Genomic DNA, 16,493 nt, shown 5'->3' with positions numbered 1-16,493 from the left:
TCACCAAAAAGTTGAAAACATGAAACAAAAGTTTACGTTAATCCTGGATTAAGTTAATCGGCTTTCCAACAACCGGGCCCTGGGGTGAACAATGGCCAGCTTTATGTGGGAGTACGATGCCTTGGCCAGGCATTGATTCTGGAGGCATTCTCGTCCTAGATCCCTCCGTTAAAGAAACGGAAGGCTCTGGAGACGAGAATGGTTTGGAGGTCGGATTTTTGCCAGTGCGCGTGCTCATACGGAAACTTGGTACTCGTTCTGAAAACTCGTAATCCTGCAATCAGGCTTTATTTTAGTTTCGCGTGGTACATACTGTGGAGTTGGCGAAATGAGCAAATTTTTCTCCGGAATTTCTTCCGCCCACTTTTTTTTTTATTGATTCACGTCCTTCATCCGGAGACGAGTACAACATCGCCGGCTGTTCCTTCTGGTTCGCTTAGTGTTGAGGACGAGATACACGAGAGTTACTTGACTAACATTGTACATAAATTAGAGGTTGGCTCAGTGAAAGATCTCAGGGTGGCTCACATGAATGTATGTAGTTTGCAGAACAAGATAGAAGAATTGAGATGTTTACAGCGGTTGTGCAGGTTTGAGATTCTTGCTATAACAGAAACGCAGCTCGACGAATCGATCTCAGGTGACGCGGTGGATATAAAAGGTCGTAAAGGGGGTGGATCTATATTGTTAGTATTACGCAGATTATTTGCAAGAGACGCATCGACAAGATTTGTTTGCTAAAGGTATTGAAGCGATCTGGTTACAAATGAAATTCCCTAGCAAGTCAGTCTTATTTTCAGTTATGTACAGGCCGCCTACTGTTTCATGATTTTTAGTTTGCGTTTGCTCAGATGTCCACTCGAAATGGCTTGATTGAAATCCTCACACATTATATTGCTGGGTGATTTCCAACTGCAATCTTCGTATAACATATTCCAATTGTCAGAGTAAAATATTAGCATACAAGAAAAAAAGCTATGCCTTACTAATATTCTTTATATAAAGAGTGCTAACGAGGAGTGTTTTACCAGGATACAAGGCTCATAGACGTGACGTTTTATCGGTGTTTTGATAGGCTGTTAGGCTCATGACTTATTAATGAGATTTGAAAACTAGATTTATGAAGGACTCCCTTGCTCATAGAGGTGCGATCTTGTGAAACAATGTCAGTTTAAATGAACATGGAGTCTCACATAGAAGCCAAATGACCTCTGTCAGCGATTGAAAACAAAAGCTTATTTTAGAGATATAAAATTCAACGTTGTTTCAGCTTCAGCTGTCCGGTATCGATGTGATGATTTAATTTTATATCTGACTGTTTTACTTTATGTACTGTACATATTTGATGTTAGCTGTTTAAATTATTTTCATTTTACATTTTATAGTTAATTGATTTTCCTTAATTTACACACGACCCCACAAACTTGCTGCAACAAGTTGCAAAAATAGTGGAGACACTTCACCTTCTTGGGGCGTTATTAATTAATTTACTTATTATCTCTCACACTGCAGCCCCCCATCCTTATCAGTGTTGCTAGCAAGACAAAAAATTGTTGCAAACTTAAACAGTCAACATTGAAAGGGGGAGAGGAAGTGGGAAAGGTTTAAATTCTAGATACGGCGGGTATTGGAAGGTAGAAAAAGTATTTTTTTAATGAAAGTGTCTCAAAAATTTTGCAACTTGTAGCTTTAATCATTATCATGTCAAAATAAAAGTCTTCTTCTTCTTGTAGGTTTGGCATTTAAATTTGTAATTGAGATAACCTTGCATTTTGCTATTGGACGGTTAGGCAATAGATTTTTAAAGAAAAAAAGAGAAATGCAGTAATTCTTTTCACGTGGTTGCCCATGGAGGTTTCGATCTAGGATTGCGCGCAGTGAAGTCATGATACTTAATTTTTGGATGGACGATGGAGTATTCGATTAGAGCAAAGATTCCCTCACTTCATTTGAACAACTTGGATGAAGTCTTTCTTTGGATAGAATATTAGCGCTTAATTGAGCTGTTTATTTAAGCAATTCGGTTGCTAAAAAGTTTCAATCGTCTTTTGCGTTATTGTTAAGTACCGCAAACCCACAGTATGATCCAAAAGTGTGGAATTGCCGCATCGTCTCTTTCGTATCATTTTTCTTGCGTCTTATCTTAGGAACTTTCTTTCCGGCTTGTTCGTGTTTCTCTTCGGCATGACCGACTGCATGACAAAATACATTGTTCTTTTCTTGTATTCCGCTTTAAACTCAGATATGCACATTTTCTTGCGCAGATGCAATCTCTTTTTCGGGTTTTGTAAATCTTATCCTCGTCAATGTATTCGTCAATGCTTCTATTACAGCAACGTATCGGACACGACGGCTGGCACTGTCCAGGTTCAATACAGCTGCTTGGGCAAACTAAAAACGAAAAGCACACAAAAATTTCTGAAATATCCTTCCGTTTGGAAAGAAATGGTAGTTTTACGAAGATTTCAGTGATTTTAAGAGTTTTGGGAATTCAGGTATACAAAATGGCGTCCACACTATGATCATGACGTCATCATCCCCAATCATTTTAGTGACTTCAAAAGAAACTTCGTCTTCATAGGACTTCAGAAGAAATATTGGATACCCTAGCAGCCCAATAATTCTCTAACGATACCTCAATGCACTTGAAGCTCAGGCGTGTGATGCCATTACCTTCAATTTATTTTCCTTTCATTATTATTTTCAAAATTCGTAAGTTACCGTTAACAGGAACAGGTGTGTTCCGATCATGGAAATGGTAATGAAAGTGAACGGTTCCATTATCTGCAAAATTAAATGAAATAAGCTAATTTTCCATTGCTCTCCAGTCAAAACATATTCATAAAAAGCATCAATGAAAGCAAATACGTGCACTGCTCTGTTTTGGTGTTAACTGAATTTCCCTGTCTACAGACAAAACCTCAGGCTAAGAGCTCTCACAGGGGTCCCGTTTTCCCCTTAAGCCTTAATTGTTTAATATTTTTTCCACCGTATGCAATTTAACTAAATTTCCAGTCTTCCTACTACGCCATACGACCGAGGTGTGAGAGACATGGTTCCTATACCTCGTTTGACGTCATTCTTTCCTTGAAGGCCTGGCCAAGCGCTCGCAACATTTCAACGTAACATCTTGCGACATTGTTTCATGATGTTGCGACTTGTTGAACGTGCTGGCCAAACGCACGCAACATTTTCAACATTTTCAACGCAACATGTCGATGTTTTTGTGCCCCAGGCCTCTGGCGCGCAACAAGTGGACCTAGCGCGCATGCCCTTGTCCAATAATGTTGTGTGAACGTGGACAAACGAGTACAATATCATGCAACATCCAAAATGTTGCACGAAAAATTTGCCCGTTTCCAAATTTGATACAACATCATCCAACATGTTAAAACATATCGCAATGGGTGGCCAAACGCATGCAGCATGTTGAGCCCAACAATGTTGCAAGATGTTGTCTTGAAATGTTGCGAGCGTTTGCCCAGGCCTTTACATCCCTGTGCCTCCTACAGTTTGGCCTTAGGGTTAAGAATTGTTAATGTGATTTACGTTTACAGTGTACTGCAAGTAAAAGACCGAGGAAAAATGTAAGACTTTCTTGCTTTGGGAGGAAAATGAAACACTTGTATAAGATCTTTGGCTTGAATTTCTAAAGCTCATTAACAATACCCAGGGTACAGTGCAAAACAGTTTCTACTTGTGATTAAATCTAAATAAACAGTGTTAATTTCTTCTACTCAAGATACATTTTTCTGTCGTTGTTGATTTTTGTATTCTTTATAATCCTCCGCGTTTCTTTGTTATAAACAAGGAAATTTTAAACAAGCTACATTCTTTCATCGCCTAAACTTTTAATTCTTACCGCTTGGGGAAGACGAGGTCGAGGCTTCAGTTTTAGGAGGAGATGGAGAAACCAAAGGAGCCTGAGTTGATGGGCCTTTAGGAGCTGGTGGAGACACTGTAGCAGGGGCTGTAGGTAAAGAGGGAGGAGCGACTGCTTTGGGGAGAACAGGCGATGTCTGAGTCGTGTTCGCAGGAAGGAGGCCTGGGAACCGAAACCAATTGGTCAAACTTTAACACTGTAGTATCAAACCATAATTTATGAAGGATTTGATCCAAGACGGAAATCCTTTTTTGAATACACTGGCAACAGACCGACTTCTGTGATTTAGCCGAAGCATCCATGAGTGTAGGGTCAAAACATGACTTGTTTTGACTTACCGAGGTTTGGTTTACCAATCCTTGACATAACTGTTGGAACAGTGACACAAATTCACCTTCATTTTCACACATCCTCACTTAGGAAAGAATTTACACTCCCCTTCCCCTCAGTCAATGTTCCTGAGTATTGTCATCTGTTCTACAGTACATTTCCGACCAAGATAAATGAAAATTGAGTTTGGGGGGAGGAGAAATGGCGGCTTTCATTAAGCGGGAACATTTGGATCAGTTATTAGATGACCAAAAATTAATCTTTGTCTCAAACAAAACAAAACAAGCAAGGTGACACACGATAACACCAAACCGGTATGGCCAACACATCACGCATGCGCACAACCATTTCACCTGCTCTTTTGTCTTTGTCTCAACTTCGGTGCTGCGTCGGTGGGGAGTGAAACACGAAAAAGGAACGTGGCTTGCACGCGCGACTTGCACGCGCTTTTTCCCGCCCTTAGTTACAAGGAATTGCTACGAATTCGGATTGGTTGATTGCGCTGTTTGCACTTGCTGCGATTGGTCGAAGTTATTACTTTGGTATTTGTTTTACGACACTCAATTGAAAGCCGCTCTAAAGGTAAATCAACCTTCATGCACAAGAAAGATTTGCGAGCTGACACCGGCCTTCGTCAGAGGGAGTTGCAAAAAGGACCCAAGTTCCTAACAGCCAAACACCCAACGCGATCCTAACTAAAAAATTTAGAATTTCTTGGTTCAACAGCAACGTCTCAAGTTAAATTTATCGTAGGATTTGCTTGCTATCGGCATTATAGAAAAGACATCCCCGAAAGAGCACCGAAACGGCCTCGTCTCCTTGTTGCTTTGTGACTCGAAGTCCTCCCTCTAGCTGGAAAGATATACTTATTAGCTTCTACAGAATTTAAAAAAAAAATTTTATTTGAGTATTTTGTGTAGCCAACTTTTCCAATAGTTTTTTTCTTACTAAAACACACAAGTTGTAAATAGATCACCTGGTTTTGCTGTCACTATGACGTCCATAGACACCGCGCAATCAGAAACCAGTGGCTCTGAAATGCTTGGACTCCCATTCAGTAGAAGTAGGCGTTTTCCTTCTGGGTCTTTGGCAAAGAATGTCACGTAACTATGCAAATCTGGTCTGTCTGTGATGAGCTGAAGCTTGAAGGCAGATCGGGTAACAAAATATCCCTCGTGTTTCAGGGAAGAATACAGTGTAAAAGGTGAACCAAACTTGTTGGTGAAGTTCACGGTTACACACTTTTCTAGATTAGAAAAGAAATGTAAATATTGAAGTGGGTGTCATCGACGAAAGTTAGAAGTGATCCTCGCATTCAACTGAACAATTTAAACAATTGTCTCTTATAGACCTGAAAGTTCAAATGGCTTCCACGGGATTTGACCCCATGACCTCTGCGATGCTGGTGCAATGCTCTACCTGCCGTCCGCGTTTCAAAAACGCGCGTGCTTAAGTTCCCTAATATCGGAAAAAACCTCAAACGAGAGCGCGCACATCACATGTAATCACACTAACTTTGTTTTGAACTTACTTCTTGGTGAAGAACCGATCGAGACCTCCGGTGTGGAAGGAATTGCAACTGCGGCTTGTGTAGTTGCCTCTTTTGTTCCCACCGGACACATTGGTATACAGGAAGGTAGCACGACAGGTGAAGCTGGTGTTTTCTCGATTAAATGTGGTGGATGAGGAAGCGGTTGCCCGTTGATTCCAGGGGCTTCTACTGGTCCCAGGGAATATTTGCAATTCTGATACTTGTGTTTCCAGAATGGGTTTAGGATAAAGGTACAACGATCGAGGACGTCTGGCTCACCGTTGTAGAAATCGAGAATAAGTTTAGTCCCGTAGTCTTTCCGATCCTCTGATTGGCAAATGTACCAGTCTTGGTGCCATGAGTTAAAGAGCAAATTTCTTGCAAATTTCATGACCGAGAAAATTTGAAACGAGCTGTCTCTATCTGTAAAATAAAAATAAAAGTTCTTAAGAGTGAAAGGAGGTTAAAATTTAAATTAGAATCACTATTCTCTTTCGTCTACAACCCGCAGTTCTATAATGCACCTATATTTCAATCATCCAGTCCTTCACGGGAACATTTGAGCCCAGAAAATTGACCCGGAGGCTGTTCCCAGCTGAGTGGCTTCATATTTCAGTTGGTAGAGCATTGCATCGCCATCGCAGATGTCAAAGGTTGGAATCAGGTTGAGGCCACCTTAATTTTTCAGGTGTCAATATGAGAGACAATTGCTTCAATTGTCCAGCTGATTGCGAGCATCACTGAAGTTCTCTCTTCCCTAAATACCTCTCTTGACACGTGTTTGAATTTCCCAGATCATCTATGACTTCTAAAGTATTAAGTATCCCAAATTAAAGCTAATTCCGATAAAGAGGTTTTGGTCGTTCATCGCGATGAAGTGCACTTATATTGAAGTATTATCGACAGTACTTAAATATTATCTGAAAGCTGTCTCTCTGACCCTGTCATGGAATCAAAACTCTCGTAGAGGGTTAATGGTTCTCCGAGAAGTTGCTGGGTTAAAAAAAAATTAAATAAATAAAAGAAGTTTTGAACTTTTGGCGAAATAGTGGGGCGATGATTGTGGAAACGTACCGAAAACATCACTCCCGTCTCGCTTTTGGAGCAGAAAATGGTAGTTCTTCTGTCTCATAAAATGCCCAGGGAAGCAAGCAGATTCAAAAGACACACTGTTTCCTCCGAGGTCTAAGTTTGCATACAGACTAGGAATACGGGCCACGAAAACATTGCACCATTGATCCAAGACGAATTTGCCATTTATTGACCTCCAGCACTGGTTAAGCGAGAAATCTTCTTGTGGGAAAGGTATGTTGAAAGAGTGAAAGGTGTACAGTCCGTTTGCCACGACTAGAAGAAACAGAAAAAAACAGGATCAGTATTCTGAAATGCGCTGAAAATAGTTTTGGTTAAGTAAAACTAGATTCTGACAAAAAAAAAATTCTTATTTAGTGATGTAACAATTCGCTTTTAAGATTTCTCATAAAAATTCTTTGACTTAGGCCATTTTAGTTTCAATAGGAATAAAACGCAAACAGCGGTTACAAACATTTGTTTGAACTGCATAACTTTTATAAACTTAACGTTTCGTATGTTACAACATACATCATCAGAAGTGATTATTATTCAGTTACAGATAAATTTAAATTCAAAAATACAACTGTACGGACTGGGAACTAACGAAATTGATTGACATAAAACTACAAGAATATCCTAATAATAAAGTTAAAGTTTCTCACTGCCAACGTTTTTATTTAAGGCTGGCTTAAGATCACGGATCAACAGAGATTCTTTAATTTTGCAATGCATGTCTGATCGACCAGTTGCTAATATTTCGAAATGATCCCACTTAATTCTATGGTTGGTTAAGAAAACATGATCAGCAATTGCAGATTCGTGACAATTTGTAGTTAGAGCTTTTAAAATGTTCTGTTTTTCTGTCACGTAATCGGCGTTTCATTTTCCCTGTGTAGAAATCATTGCAATCCCAGCAGTTTGCTCTGTACACTACTTTTGACCTAAAGGAAGGAGCTAGTTTATCTTTGTAAGGGAAAAAAGACTTGATTCTTCGGGTGTTCTGAAAAACTATTGTGACTTTGAAAATACCATAGAATTTGCTTATACAAGACCTCAGCTGTTTTGTGAGGTAGAACGATAAGAACTTCTTTTTTCTTAACTGTTTGTACAGGATCTTTTGGCTTATTTTGATGTTTCTCAATGACATCATTTATATGATATTTAACAGTTCCCATAGGGTAGCCATAAAGAAACAAAATCCTCTTGAGGTCATCTAGGGCAGACTGTAACAATCGGGGTGACGAACAAATTCTAATGCAGCGATAAGCCAAAGTGCGGACTAGGTTTATTTTGTATTTATGTCAATCAATTTCGTTAGTTCCCAGTCCGTACAGTTATATTTTTATTTTTTATCTGTAACTGAATAATAATCACTTCTGATGATGTATGTTGTAACATACGAAACGTTAAGTTTATAAAAGTTATGCATTTCAAGCAAATGTTTGTAACCGCTGATGAGTTTTATTCCTATTGAAACTAAAATGGCCCACGTCAGAGAATTTTTATGAGACCATCCATGAGCGGTATGGCCATGACACGCTGAAAACGGTACGAAGATATGAAAAAGATCTCTCCCAGTATAACAAAGTGGCACTCGACATTACTTTCATACAGAAATGCAGACTATTCCACATTTATCCAAAGTTTCTGTATTTCAAGTTAAGTAGACAAGATTTTCAGGAAACACGAGCTTGCCGCCGTTTCAAGGAAGATGTGTTAAATTACGAACTTCGCGAAAAGAAATCACTTCGACTCAAGTACAAGGAGTCCTATGAAACAGCACGTCACTTGCCGACTTCAGGAAACCTTGTCACCTCTTGACCTGAATCACACTTGCTCTACCATTGAGGCAAAATCGTCAAAATTGAAAGATCGCCTGTCTAAGATATTGAACAAAAAGTTCAATGTTCTAAAACGGAAGAAAGGAATACCACAGCTCTCAAACTTGGCCAAAGACTCAATCATTTTCAATTATTCGCATCGTGTGTTAACGGAAACAGAGAAAAGTGTTCTTGCAAGAGGTTTACGTTTGTGTCTACCACCAAAAAATGTTGACAAATATGAGGTCAAAAGCTCTTTCGAACTGCTCTTTCGCGATTTAAAAAGACATGGACCCACTCTGACGGTTGAAAACGAGGATAGGTTAAAGTGTCAATTAAAAAACATTTCTGACAACTACATTTATTCATATGACTTCTCTAAGCAGAAACATATACTCAGCAAAGAAGAATGGGAAGCCCTCAAAAATCTTCGCAAAGATGACTCTATCATCATCACGAAACCGGATAAAGGAAATGGAGTTGTGATTGTAAATAAACATGATTACTTGACCAAGATGAAACAGTAGATCTCCGATGAGACAAAATTCAAAAAACTGACAGAAAACCCGGCAAAGTCCAGAGAACAAACTTTAATTTGTTACCTTCGAGAACTAAAAAGAGATCACATGATTGACGACTGCACCTTTCAAATGGTCCTACCCAGTGGTTCCACACATGGAGTTCTTTATGGTCTACCAAAGGTTCACAAAACTGGGTGTCCCTTTAGTCCAATTGTTTCTTCCACGAACACCTACAGCTACAATCTTCCCTCTTACCTTGTAAGCGTCCTTCAACCTATCTCCACAAACTGTTTTTCAATTAGACTCCTTCAGTTTTCCAGAATCATGAGCCAAACAGTACACTCACAACGGCGAATTCATGTGTTCCTTTGATGTCAGTTCACTATTTACTAATGTCCCAATGGATGACACTATTGAAATTTGCCTTGATAAGCTTTATGCCCTCGCAAATCCACCTAGATTACCCCGATTGGTCCTAAAGAATTTAATCTTGTTTGCAACAAAGAAGAGTCATTTTGTTTTTGATGGTCAATACTATGACCAGATTGATAGCGTCGCAATGGGCTCTCCACTTGGTCCTGTTTTGGCGAACATTTTCATGTGTGATTTTGAAGAAAAATGGGTGATGAAGAACGTAACACCAATCAGCCTACTATTTGGTTCCGGTAGGTGGACGATACCTTTACTCTTTTCAAGAACAAAAATGATGCTTTGAGTTTTTTACGTTACCTAAATGGGAGACACAACAACATTAAATTCACAATTGAGTTTGAACAAAACGATGAAATTCCATTCCTTGATATCCTTATGAAACGCAATCGTGACAGCTCCTTCTCAACATCAATCTATCGAAAGAAGACATTCACCGGTCTTTACACCAAGTGGGACTCTTTTACTCCGCGTAAATACAAAATAAACCTAGTCCGCACTTTGGCTTATCGCTGCATTAGAATTTGCTCGTCACCCCGATTGTTACAGTCTACCCTATGGGAACTGTTAAATATCATATAAATGATGTCATTGAGAAACATCAAAATAAGCCAAAAGGTCCTGTACAAACAGTTAAGAAAAAAGAAGTTCTTATCGTTCTACCTCACAAAACAGCTGAGGTCTTGTATAAGCAAATTCTATGGTATTTTCAAAGTCACAATAGTTTTTCAGAACACCCGAAGAATCAAGTCTTTTTTCCCTTACAAAGATAAACTAGCTCCTTCCTTTAGGTCAAAAGTAGTGTACAGAGCAAACTGCTGGGATTGCAATGATTTCTACACAGGGAAAATGAAACGCCGATTACGTGACAGAAAAACAGAACATTTTAAAAGCTCTAACTACAAATTGTCACGAATCTGCAATTGCTGATCATGTTTTCTTAACCAACCATAGATTTAAGTGGGATCATTGCGAAATATTAGCAACTGGTCGATCAGACATGCATTGCAAAATTAAAGAGTCTGTTGATCCGTGATCTTAAGCCAGCCTTAAATGAAAACGTTGGCAGTGAGAAACTTTAACTTTATTGTTAGGATATTCTTGTAGTTTTATGTCAATCAATTTCGTTAGTTCCCAGTCCGTACAGTTGTATTTTTGAATTTAAATTTATCTGTAACTGAATAATAATCACTTCTGGTGATGTATGTTGTAACATACGAAACGTTAAGTTTATAAAAGTTATGCATTTCAAGCAAATGTTTGTAACCGCTGTTTGCGTTTTATTCCTATTTAAGATTTCTACTAGCAAGACGTGTCAACAAGCGATAAACCAGTCTAACTGCCTTTAGTATAATTTTCAGCCGTGAATATTTAACAATTATTCGCCGAAGGCGAAGTGATTATCGGTGAATATTCACCGACAACCACTGAGCTTGAGGCGAATAATTGTTTTAGTATAAATAGACAGGTGATTATTTCAAAAAAGAGAAAAAAAAAAAACATTTCAACGCGAAAATCATCTTCACTTACACTGGCAAAACGACTATGGGCAGCCATTTTGTCCGTCGAGGTGATTGTCGGCTGATAATCCGAGATAGCGAGCCAATGAGAGCGCGCGATTTTGTATAATCACCTGTGTATTTATACTACAAGAATTTAGTGTCATATTCACCGCGCTACCCGGTGAATATAACATTTTGGAGGCGCGGCTGCTAAGCTAATCAAGCACTTGTCGTGCATTTTTATCTTGTTTTAGCCCGTTATTTTGAACTTTCTTGATATTCACCACTGAAAATTACGCTAAAACAATAATTCACCTCAGGCTCAGTAAATATTGGGGAATATTACCTCGACTACGTCTCGGTAAATATTCACCAATATTCACTTCGCCTTCGGAGAATAATTGTTAAATATTCCACGTGGTCAGGCGTCTCCTTTCATTCAGCTATAGAGTGTCCACGCATGCAATCTGTTGGTCTGTGTATACTCCTGTTATGGACACGTTTTGGCGCTGCACATTTTGTGCTTGAGTCTGTCCAGTCGTTTGATACATTTCCTTGGGTCAGAAGGTAAGAAGATTTATACTTCCTTATTGACAGTCAGGTGATCCTTTGGCCTACGAATATTGAGATAGTGCACGCACGGGAAATTTCGTGAAAATGTTGCGAACACGACTGAGTTGAGGGCTCTTGTAAACGTCTTGAATATATGAATGCTTTGAGGGAGAAGTGTCTTTTAAGAAATCGCTTCGTCGTTGACGTGTTCAAAACAATTATGGCAATGCGTGCTCTCGCTTTCTCAACTCGCTTGCTGTTGTAAACTGCATTGGACAATTATTTTGAAAGGCTGTTTTCCGCAAGTCTCAAATCACGGAGATAACTTACTTCTTCTTGCTCCTCCTGCTCTCCAAATATATTCTTTTGCCTTAACCTGTGGATCCTCTCCAGGCTTTGGTATGTAAGTCAACTTTCTATTTAGCGAATATTCCTGCAGATATACTTCGGAAGTTTCATTTCCACCACCCCCTCCTCTTCCCACACCTACACCGCCTATGCCACCAGATGAAGTAACCTGCGAGCTTCCTGTAACTCCTGTTTGTCCTCGAACACTCTCACTGCCAGCAGCAGTTGAACCTGCAGCTCCTGCTTTGACTGAACCGACACTTCCAGTTCCTTTTGTCCCAGAGATTTCCTGCCCACTGCTACCTGCGCCAGTTACACTTCCACCCGCACCTCCTCCAGTTCCCGCTCCTCCAGAAGACCCAGCTGTCGCGGTAGAACCAGAACTACTACTTGTGCTTCCAGTGGCCACGACAGTCCCTGTAGTACCAGCGGTACCGGCAGCCGCAGCAGCTCCCGCAACCGGTACCGCTCCACCTGCAGCTCCTCCACTTGTTTCCATTCCAGGTCCAGTAACAGAAACAACCTCACCGTCTTCGATATTTATTTTAAACTTGTGTGCTCTATCGCCATGAAGGTTGTTCAATGCATCTTGTATCGTTTGTTTTGTAATATTAATGGCAGCTCTTACGCCTGCAGTAGCTCCTGCAGAAGCTCCAGCCTCCATCCCCGCTAGGGCTCCAGCCTTGGCTCCTGCCCTAAAACCACTCCTCATGGCTGATTTCGCTCCAAAAGAGGATCCGGCCTTTGCTCCGGCTTCTGCCGCTACTCTGAGGAGAAATGCCCTGTAGGTAACATTTTTCTCTAAAAGATTCAAAGAAAAGAATGTATGAAGGCTAAAAGCTTGCGCTGCGCTATTCAAATCCGGACTCGGTTTCGGGTCTTTTGCAGCGTATCATGACCATTGCCTCCTAATATCAAATCATAAATGGTAACTGGAGCAATTATAGGGATGATTTCGCGCTCTCAACCATTGGTAGTTTATAAATGGAAAAAGGAAGTATCCTACCACTCGCCTACCCAATTTTCAATGTCGTCAGGAGACTTCGTGGGATTTGAGCCCATGGTATCTGCGATATCAGTGACATTCTGAGACATGAACCCTGCACTCGCGCCTCGCCTATACGTTTTGCATTTTGTTACATTTTTCTGCCATTCACGTTCTGACAACCACGTGATCATCAAAACTTAAAAATTTGCAGTCATGCACCCGATGACAAATTATAAGATTGCTCTCCGAACATGCCATATCAGGTTGACACAGTGGTCATAGCACTTGCCTTGCCTTCTGATATCGCGGGGGATAACATGTCAAGTCACATGACCAACATGATAATTTGACTTGGTGAAGTCACCATCAGTCTCCCCCACGTTGTCTTTTGAAAAAGACAGACAAGGTAAAGTTCGTACCACGTAAAGAGCTGGAATTTCAAAAGACTTTTTACCAAATGTCATTTATATAACCGTTACTGACTCCGCGAAGATGAAAACTAGCTAATTCTTCGAATCACTATTGCGCTATTCCGATACCTCGCCAAGCATCAGGATGACGCAGAAAAGTTTTCGATCCTGCGGTTAGTTTTACAATAAACTGTAGTCAATAGCAAATTAAAGTGGAAAACGTTCTTTACCACACCCCACCAGATTAAAACTTGGTCACACGTTCACAGTGTAGTTGTTAACAGTTTATAATGCCTTCCAATTTCCTTAAAATTCACACGCAGGAAAAAATAATGGAAGCCCTACATGGAAAACCAAAAAGGAAGAAAGAAGTGACCGGAGATCAGATTGGTAGTCACCTCCCTTTCCCCAAGATTCATGCATTAATTTAAAAGGCAAGACAGTGACATTGGACTCGGCTGTTCAAAAGTAAATAGTGCTGTCCAGCATATTTATCAATCATGATTGGACTGAACGCTATCAACCTTTTGAGCTGCCGGCGCCATATCTTTACGTACCCAAAGATACAGGTGTAGTTGTCCATAAAAATGTAGAGGGTATCACTTTATAAAATGTTCCATCTGGTGTCTTCATACCAACTTCTAAATGATCATATTGATGGTCATCTTTCATTACAGATTCCATGTAGTAAAATTTTCCCTTTTCTAGATCAACCGGAAGAGACTTTTGATTTGAATACCTGAAAACAGAAAAGGAAAACAAGGCCTCAACAACTTTAAGAATCCAAACAAGACGGAGGAAAATCAGTTAGCTATTTTCATGAGCAGCGGAGAATTTGAACCAGGGAAAACAAGGATTAAATCAACGGGTCTTGAACGCAGCTCTCTGCGTCTCAAGGCAAGCGCCCTAACCGCAGGGCAGCACCCAACCTATCTCAATTACAAGCCACTATACCTACGCTTTGGGTCATGAGTGTGGCAAATGAAGTTCATCGTTTACATTGTGAATTTTAGGCAGGAAGCCATATTTCCCCAACAAAAACGGACTAAGGTCTGTTTTAAACGTCGCATTTTACATGTGCCGATTCTAATGCAAATGAGAAAAATATCTTATTTTCGCTCCTTTGCATTAGATTCGGCACATGTGAGATGCGACGTTTAAATTGGGCCTAAGAGACTGAAAAAGTGTTTAAGACACAATTATTCCACTCCATGTTGTTCTACTCAAAAGTGGTTAACTGAGCCAACTCTGTGCTTCGCGCCTCGTTGCTCATTTACTCCGGTTGCATTGTATTCATCACGTGCTGATAAAAAAGAAGTTAACGATATAATCACATATCTAGGGGAGTAATGGTATGGACTCGTTCGCGTCCCTTTCTGCGGACGCTCAAAGTTGGGGTGTTTTGCGTACCATGCAAGCGTCCATGATAGAAGGCAAAAATAAAACGCGGCGCAAAGGAGGATGGGTAGACGTCATCGAAGCGGGGGATTGGTCAGGTCCATGGAAAGGGTGGGAACCCCCCCCCCCCAAAAAAAAAAAAAAAATAAAATAAAATAAGAGAAAATAAAATAAAAAATGTAAAGAAATGAAGAAGAGACATGTGTTTTGAATATTAAAACGCCACATTTAATAATATATACAATTATACTCAAATAGACTAGAGTTCCGTCGTGTTCGCAAACTTCCGTGCAGTATCTACTCAGTCTCATTTTTTCAATAAACGGTGTGCACAAAATGATAAAAAAGACTATGTACAGTAACAATTGTTGAGTCGGTGCCGCGCACGTGCATGCCGCAACTTTTTACATCTCCTTGTCCGACCCCAGTTCAAAGAGAAGACGAGCGTTGGCTTGCATCCGTGTTCGATAGGAAACCATGAGCATCCACTTCAAGTTCATCATTTTCGGCATTCGTAGACTTTTTTTATAATTTGCCAAACCATCCACCAGAAAGAAGGATAATGTATCAAGTACGTGACACATAACACTTTGTGGAATGCATATTGTTCGGTAAATGTAGCGTTGCATTGGTCCATGCAACCTGCGTTCATTGGATATAACTCTAACAAGATCCAACCATTGTTAGTGAGGTGTTCTGCGAAAGGAGTGGTCTGCAAAACAACTCCGAGCGCAAACCCGAACCAAGACAAAGTACAGCCTTAATTATTAGAGGGTAATGTGAACTGCTATTTTTCTACCCATATGAACCATGTGAGGGATAGCCCTACTAATGGAAATGAGTCCACACAAGGACAGAGAAAACTCTGACATGGTTCATATGGGTATCTCATGGTTCTCACATGTCTCACATCTCATGGTTCTATCATATGGTTCTCACATTGTTCATATCGGTAGAAAACTTAGTCTAGCACTTCACATCACCCTCTAATAGTTAAGTCTGTTGAAATATAAGTGCTACACGGCCAACGTTTGCAAAAACGTAACCCTTCCTTGTACTTGTACATGTTCATTGCCGTGACTTTAACATCTTCAGTTCCCACGGCCTACTCCCGTCTGACCTTATAGCTCAGTCGGTAGAGTAGCGGTGATCTAACCCGAAGGTCGTGGGTTCAATTCTCGCCCTCGTCAGAGTTCTTTTCTGTCCTTGTGTGGGTCCATTTCCATTAGTAGGGCTAACGCTGACATGGTTCATATGGGGTAGAAAACTCGCACTTCACATTACACTCTAACCAGTTAAGTCTATGCCATAGCTGTTGTGCAACATCGTTGAGGAAGTGGTGGTGGTTGAAATTTTTAAAACCGCGTGTCTCAATCGTGCAATGAATACCAGTTCGCTCGTAGCAGATTTTAAGGGTCATGAAGACCAGAGAATGATCGCAGATACCGAGATGAACTACACCAGAGTTAGATATTTTTTCGGGCGAACTAGTTATACAGAGGTCAATCAACGTTCTCGAGGTGGGTGTAATTATAGTCGGTTCGGTGATCTATTGACTCAGTTCATATATATCAAGTATGTTTATTAAAGTGGATGAGTTATGATTATTTGATCCGTCATGCATATTACACTTTAGATCACCCAGAAGGTAAAGGTCTTTCTGTTCAGAGTCCACTTTATCGACTAGACACTCAAATTGCCAAAAGA

The 16,493-nt window shown here is 40.2% G+C and overlaps 1 protein-coding gene across 1 annotated transcript in view; it reads right to left on the bottom strand.

Moving 5' to 3' along the window:
* Positions 1–1,285: 1,285 nt before the first annotated feature.
* LOC137993493 (uncharacterized) overlaps positions 1,286–16,493 on the bottom strand; it is a 35,455-nt gene continuing 20,247 nt past the window's right edge. Inside the window, exons 5-12 of the mRNA XM_068839396.1 lie at positions 13,946–14,127; positions 11,973–12,791; positions 6,819–7,091; positions 5,745–6,167; positions 5,190–5,459; positions 3,863–4,045; positions 2,722–2,784; positions 1,286–2,391 (exon numbers count right to left, since the gene is read on the bottom strand). Coding sequence (XP_068695497.1) covers positions 2,144–2,391; positions 2,722–2,784; positions 3,863–4,045; positions 5,190–5,459; positions 5,745–6,167; positions 6,819–7,091; positions 11,973–12,791; positions 13,946–14,127 — 2,461 coding nt within the window. The 3' untranslated portion in view covers positions 1,286–2,143. The remainder of the gene's footprint in view (positions 2,392–2,721; positions 2,785–3,862; positions 4,046–5,189; positions 5,460–5,744; positions 6,168–6,818; positions 7,092–11,972; positions 12,792–13,945; positions 14,128–16,493) is intronic.

Source organism: Montipora foliosa, chromosome 2 (genome assembly GCF_036669935.1).
Source record: "Montipora foliosa isolate CH-2021 chromosome 2, ASM3666993v2, whole genome shotgun sequence".
Classification (NCBI taxonomy): Eukaryota; Metazoa; Cnidaria; class Anthozoa; order Scleractinia; family Acroporidae; genus Montipora; species Montipora foliosa.
This window is presented reverse-complemented; position numbering and strand designations above follow the sequence as displayed.